Here is a 7,237-nt window from a genome sequence, read left to right as displayed (position 1 = left end):
AAATGCGAGGTGCTGCATTTTGGGAAAGCAAATCTTAGCAGGACTTATACACTTATTGGTAAGGTCCTAGGGAGTGTTGCTGAACAAAGAGACCTTGGAGTGCAGGTTCATAGCACCTTCAAAGTGGAGTTGCAGGTAGATAGGATAGTGAAGAAGGTGTTTGGTATGCTTTCCTTTATTGGTCAGTGTATTGAATACAGGAGTTGGGAGGTCATGTTGCAGCTGTACAGGACATTGCTTAGGCCACTGCTGGAATATTGTGTGCAATTCTGGTCTCCTTCCTATCGAAAGGATATTGTGAAACTTGAAAGGATTCAGAAAAGATTTACAAGGATGTTGCCGGGGTTGGAGGATTTGAGCTGTAGGGAGAGGTTGAATAGGCTAGGGCTGTTTTCCCTGGAGCGTCGGAGGCTGAGGGGTGACCTTATAGAGGTATACAAAATTATGAGGGGCATGGATAGGATAAATAGACAAAGTCTTTTCCCTGGGGTGGGGGTGTCCGGAACTAGATGGCAGAGGTTTAGGGTGGAAGGGGAAAGATATAAAAGAGACCTAAGGGGCAACTTTTTCATGCAGAGGGTGGTGCATGTATGGAATGAGGTGCCAGGGGAGGTGGTGGAGGCTAGTACAATTGCAACATTTAAGAGGCATTTGGATGGGTATATGAATAGGAAGGAGAAAGTGAGGTCTGCGGATGCTGGAGATCAGAGCTGAAAATGTGTTGCTGGCATAAGGGCTTATGCCCGAAACGTCGATTCTCCTGTTCCCTAGATGCTGCCTGACCTGCTGCGCTTTTCCAGCAACACATCTGAATAGGAAGGGTTTGGAGGGATATTGCACAGGTGCTGGCAGGTGGGACTAGATTGGGTTGGGATATCTGGTCGGCGTGGACGGGTTGGACCGAAGGGTCTGTTTCCATGCTGTACATCTCTATGACTCAATGACTCTATGTGGTATAGGTACACCCATCATGCTGTGAGGGATGGAGCTGATGGTTTTTGAGCCACCAACAGTAAATGAATGGTAACAATTAGTCATACTCTGTTCTCCAAAGTATTATACTTCATCTCTTTCGATTTTGCAATGTCATTACATTATTTGCAAACAGATCCTACCAAAATCCTAGAGAATATTCTCAAGCGGTCTTGGTAAGAAAAAGGAGAAAATAAAGATTTGGTTACATCATCAGAGATAAAATGGTTTCACTTTACTATAATATTAATATATGCTGTTATAGAATGGAGGGATACAGATTCATGACGAGAATTCCTGCAGTGCTACAGTTTGGATTTCAGCCATCACTAGTAGGTGCATTAGACAATTGAGAAGTCAGTCAAGGGGTGTTCATAAACTACTGACTGGTAAAGGAATAATGTTATGATATGATATAATTACAGGCCCCTAACATTTAAAAAGAAATGCAAACTTCTTTTCAATCAAAAGAATTATGCACAATATTTCATGTTTTTAGACAAAACTAACTACTGTACAAATTACAGAACTAATTAAACAAAGCAAATATGGCTGACCTAACAATGTGGTTTATAATTATTTACAGTACGTATGCATTCAGGTTTACTTCTTACCACCTGAAGAATTCTCTTATAAGAAATTGCAAGTTACTTTTTCTGCAGGGACCACATCTGCAGGTTGATGTGGCACAGTCCTCTGGAGAATTTCCCTCAACTTCAGCTGCTATTACAGGTAAAATTTTCATTTCCTCTCTCTTAACTGTGGAGGCCCTGTTCCTTGTTCTCATTACATTTCTAATACTTCCAAACTAATCTGCAGGATACTTTCTTCAGCAATAAGACATTGTGAGCCTTAATGTAGATTCTCCCACTAGCTTCAAAAATAGGAAATATTTCAACTTTTGTTTCGTCATAAGTTCAAATGTGATTAAGTGTCAACAGCGTTCCAGACAGCCGATGACAAAGTCCGTGACTTACTCGAATTACAATGCAGTTCCAGTTAACTGGTATTTATTTCATATAAATGTATCAGTGAACTGAAAACCACACAAGGTCCAAACTGCAATAAAAGTGCTTTCCCAGCAAACACACAGATAAATTGAAACCAGAAAGCCTTCCTAAGCAAACACAGAATGTTGGGGAAACTCAGGTGGCCTGACAGTTTCTGTGGAGAGAGAGAAACTGAGTTAATGTTTCAAGACCAGTATGACTTTTCGAAACTGAAGGTGTTTGGAAATGTTTCTTTTCATACTTTTGACAAGGTGGTTGTATGAAGGAGCAGCACTCTGAAAGCCAGTGCTTCCAAATAAACCTGTTGGACTATAACCTGGTGTTGTGTGATTTTTAACTTCCAATAGGAAGGAGACCAGAAAGAATCCCTACAGTGTGGAAATAGGCTATTTGGCCCAACAAGTCCACACCGACCTGCTGAAGAGTATCCCACTCAGACCCATTCCCGACCCAATTACTTAACATTTTCCCTGACCAATGCACCTAAACTACATATCTCTGAGGGAGTGAAGGGTCAGCCTTACCAGTGTGGAGTTGCAGATAGACGAGATCAGATGGAAGACTTTCTTTTCCAAAGAATCTTAGTGCATTAGATTATATTTTTAAACAGCAATTGATTACACTTTCATCATTATAATCTTCAAAACATAGGTTCAAATGGTCAATAAATTGTTTAAAATAGTAACAAGACCATGCCATACCTCTTGATTCAAATGTTTTTGGGGGCAGTCGCTATTTGTGCACCTCTTTTGTTTATGCCACACAAGGCAGACATCTGCTGATAACTTACAGCTATCTCTATGTAGAAACCGGCACTGTTGCTGTCAAAACAATTTATGATGCTTATGAATTAACCATTAAAACAGTACCAATAAGGAAATCTACCATATATGTGCTAGACAGGAAATTGTATGGAACAAATTTTATAAACTTTAATCACATTTATTTTTTCAGTTTCCAAAATCAGCAGGCAATCTTTTTGCCTTGTACACATTAATTGCCTTGTATGCACTGAATAAATATTATTATTGAATAATAAAGTACAGAAATGAAGAAATATATAGAATAACAAACAACTTTTAAGTTACTAAGCAGATAGATTATTTAAATTCATGGAAGTACATGGTTAATTAATTCCAATCACTGAACTTTCAAATTCTAGAAAATATTTAAACAGATGAATGATTAGGAGTTGAAATGCATTGGTCAAAGGTGTGCCAAATAAATATTCAATAGTCACCTTCAATTGGATGAATGTTTGAAGGAGGAAAAAAGGGTTCATGTAAATTGAAAGGAATTTAACACGCTAGTAACAGAAGTTATGGAATCACAGAATAGTACATTAGAGAAGGAGGCTATATACCTCTAAGTCTGTAGTGGTTCTTTAAAGGGCTCCAGTAAGCTGGATGGCTGGTTTGCAATGCAGAGAGAAGTCAACGGTGCTGGTTCAATTCCCATACAGGTTGAGCTTACTTTAAAGGTCTTGTCTTCTCAACATTGTCCCCTTACCTGTGGTGTAGGGACCTTCAGGTTAAACTCACCCCCCAACATCCCTTTGTAAAGAGAGTGCGGGACTCTAAGAACTTTAAACAAAGGGCAGCTTCAGACCCATGTTATGTGGTTAACTACTTAAACCCTTTCATAAAGTACGGTAAGCTTCTGCAATTGTAAAACACTAATTTAAAGATCATTTCTACCATAATGTAACATCATCACAAAGTAATGCAGTGATCCACCACTGTCTTTTTGAAGGATGAAATGTGATCTCGTAGCATTTCCATTATAATGAAAACAAAATGTTAATAATCAAGTATTTGCTTCTGGTCCATGCAAGTTTCAATATATAGAATAAATAATATGGTTATTTATATTGACAAAGAACTGAATTATACTTACTCCTTCGCACTGACTTTGGTATTGAAAGAAAAAACAGTCAATGTCTTCTGGTTGGTAATCATTTCTCTGGAGTAAAAATGTCACATAATCATTGTGAGAAATACCAAAAATATCTTAGTCCACAGGCTTTACACTTCTTGAAAGCTCTCTCAGATTTCACTGCTAGCTGGCTCATCAATTTTGTGTCATTCTCCCAGGTTTATTGTTATATTTAAAAGGCATTACCAGGTCTCACTAACATTGGAACCATTGTTAATTTACACAGGAAAAATTATATTGGAATTGCAGGAAAATCCAACATTCCTCCATTTTCATCGCCAATTGCAAAGCAGTAAAACAAAGGAAGAAGGGAATTTTGCCAGAGTTGTATATATCCCTGATTTCACCACATACTGCACTCGGTGTTGGGTGCCATGCCTGTCAGTTCGCTCGGTTAGCTGGATGGTTGGTTTGTGATGCAGGAAGATGAAGTTTCGCACAAAGGTCCCACCTTCTCTACCTGGCGTGAGGTGTGGTGACCTTCAGGTTAAACTCAGTCATTGCTCTCTAATGAGAGAGCAGCTGTTTGGTCCCCTGAGACTATGGCAACTTTATTTACCATATCTGCGGGATACAGAACCATGGGGGGCATACTGCACGACTCACCAGAATATTGCCAGGCTGTTAGACGATGAGGAACGAGGCAGCTCTTTCCTCAAACATAAATCTCTAGTGGGAAATCACATCACTGAATATCCACCCCTTTCTTAGAAACTTGCAGGGCTTGGGTTTTTGCTGTTTCATTCATTAATGAATAGCAATTATTGTTTATGATGGTGCCAAAGTGAAACCTTACCTCTGCCATTTTGTTTCAAATAGACTGTCTTCGAAGGGCTCTCTTGAGGTCAATGCCCCCAGTCCTGAAGAAGGGTTATACCCCTAACCTTGACTTCTCCACCTCCTGATGCTGCCTGGCTTGCTGTGTTCCTCCAGCCTCCTGTTTGTCAATCTTCGCTTCAACTGTCAAAAGAAGAAAAATATTAACTCCACATTCATTCGGCTGACGCTAACAAGAGGTAACGACTTCACATATTCATATTAAAAAAATCCTCAAACGCTACAACGTTTCATAAAGTTGCCACTATAATTTCAACAAGAGATCCCCCGATAAGTAACTGTCGCTTCGCCGAGACTGGGGGTTTTGTTGTGACTCTAAAACAGAGACATGAACACAGAATGAGCAATACAAAAAATAATTTGAAAACGACCCTAAAATTCCAAATCATTTCAATCACAAAGAGCCAAGTTTTAAAATTAAGTTAATAACCAGAATCATCATTAACCTGCACAGTGATAGTCCTGCTGAAGAATAATATGTACAAAAACGAAACCTTTTCTCTTTTATTGCAACATAAACAGAGCCGTCAGAACAAGGAAAACGAAACTCTAAAACGTCCCGCCTCTAGCGACGCCAGTCAGAAACCACAAAAGGGGCGGGGAGAGACAAATAGAAACTGGCTCTGATGGCAGAATTACCGCCTTTTGAAATTAATGTGTTACGCTTCACTCCGAGTAAATCATTTCACTTGAACAAAATACAACGTCTTAGAAATAAATTGATGCCAACTTGCGTTCGACAAAGTCACAGTTGGCAGCAGATTGACACGGCAGGGGAACAGATGAACTGTGCAAATACCAATACAGTATCTTCACTGTGAGAGTTTGTGTTGCCATTGTCATTTCTGCAGCCTGGAGGAAGTCGTAGAGGGGATGCGTCGGCAAGTCTCCTGAGAACAAACAGGGACGGAATGGAATAGTTCAACTGTCTGAATTCCAACGAGGATAACATGAAAATCAAGTTCATTCAGAAGAACTTCCTTAAATCCAGCATGGAGTTGAGGGGGAGGGAGATTCAAGGCTTAGTTTTAGGGAGTGAAACTGACTTGGTTAAAAGGGATTTCAGTTGAGGGGCACTTTGGTGGAAGTGATCATAATTTAGTTAGAATTACGGTACTTAGGGCAAAGATGAAAAACGGGAGGAATAGAAGTTGTCAATCAGGAAAGAGCTAGTTTTACTAAAATGTAGGTGAACCAGAAACTACGCTCGGTAAATCAGTGCCAGATCGGTGGGAGGTAATCAAGGAGAACACCAGGAGAGGTCAGAGCAATTCTGAGCGCTTAAAGAACATGGAAGGGCTCACAGCCAGAACTCCCCGAGTGTCACTGAGATTGACAGAGAATTAAGCAGAAAACAGAACCCGAAAGTTACTAACAAATGCTGGGGACCCAATATTACAGGAAACCTCTGTATTAAAAGTGGAGGGGTGAAAAAGAGTAGAGGGACGTTTACCAGTCTGTTGCCTGGATTGGAGTGTTTTAAGCTGTAAGGAGAGGTTCGACAAACTTGGATTGTATTTGCTAGGATGTCGGAAGCTGAGGGACAACCTGATAGAAGTATGTAGAGTGGATAGGGTGGGTAATCAGAGTATTTTTCCCAAGATGGAAATGTCAAATATTAGGGGCCATAGGTTTAAGAAGGGAAAAGTTTAGAGATGTGAGAGGCAAGTTTACTTTTCCAGGGAAGGAGTAGAAGCAAATACAATAGCAATGTTTTAGAGGCATTGAGACAGATACATGAATAGCAGGGAATAGAGGGATAGGGACCATGTGCAGGTAGATGGGATTAGTTTAAAATGGCATAGTAGTCAGCACAGACATGATAGGCCCAATACCCTGTTCTGAGGAAGGGTCACCCAACCCAAAACATTAACTCTGATTTCTCTCCACAGATGCTGCCAGACCTGCTGAGCTTTTCCAGCAATCTCTGTCTTTGAGCCTGTTCTTGTGTTGTTCTAGGGAGAGCATGAAAAATATCGGCAAGTGGGATTCAGTATAAATGGATTAAAATCAAGAGAGTAACTCAGTGAAATGTGAAACCTATAGGGCAGTTCGGTAATTTGCATGTGAAAATAATTTCAGAATTCAGACATTGCAGCAGGGAGGTGGGGTGTGAGGTTAGGTTGCACATGATAGACTGGTTAGTAAGGTCATGGGATCTGGGGACGTTGGCCAACTGGACACAAAATTGGCTTGAAGATAGGAGACAGAGAGAGTGGGTGGTGGAAGGTTGCTTTAAGGACTGAAGGCTTGTGAGCAAAAGTGTGCCGCAAGAACAGGTGCTGGTTCCACCTTATTTACATACATGTTTCGGGTGTGTACAGAGAATGTTGTGGTTCATAAGTTTGCAGAGGACATCAAACTACATGGTGTAGTGGACAGTGAAGAAAGTCATCTCAGAGGACAACGGGACCTTGATCAATGGGTCAATGGGAAGAGGAGCGGCAGATGGAGTTTAGACAAACGTGAGGTGTTGTATAACC

The 7,237-nt window shown here is 40.5% G+C and overlaps 1 protein-coding gene across 3 annotated transcripts in view; it reads right to left on the bottom strand.

The window, feature by feature from the left end:
- Positions 1–6,524, bottom strand: part of LOC122562198 — a 20,498-nt gene extending 13,974 nt beyond the window's left edge. Inside the window, exons 1-4 of one of the 3 annotated variants that reach the window (XM_043714868.1) lie at positions 5,201–6,524; positions 4,714–4,877; positions 3,879–3,944; positions 2,684–2,803 (exon numbers count right to left, since the gene is read on the bottom strand). In XM_043714868.1, the coding sequence (XP_043570803.1) occupies positions 2,684–2,803; positions 3,879–3,944; positions 4,714–4,722 (195 nt within the window). In that variant the 5' untranslated portion in view covers positions 4,723–4,877; positions 5,201–6,524. Of the gene's footprint in view, positions 1–2,683; positions 2,804–3,345; positions 3,492–3,878; positions 3,945–4,713 lie in introns of those variants that run through there. The other 2 variants (XM_043714867.1, XM_043714869.1) reach the window with 2 other exon arrangements.
- Between the last annotated feature and the right edge of the window lie 713 nt (positions 6,525–7,237).

Source organism: Chiloscyllium plagiosum, chromosome 24 (genome assembly GCF_004010195.1).
Source record: "Chiloscyllium plagiosum isolate BGI_BamShark_2017 chromosome 24, ASM401019v2, whole genome shotgun sequence".
Taxonomy (NCBI): Eukaryota; Metazoa; Chordata; class Chondrichthyes; order Orectolobiformes; family Hemiscylliidae; genus Chiloscyllium; species Chiloscyllium plagiosum.
This window is presented reverse-complemented; position numbering and strand designations above follow the sequence as displayed.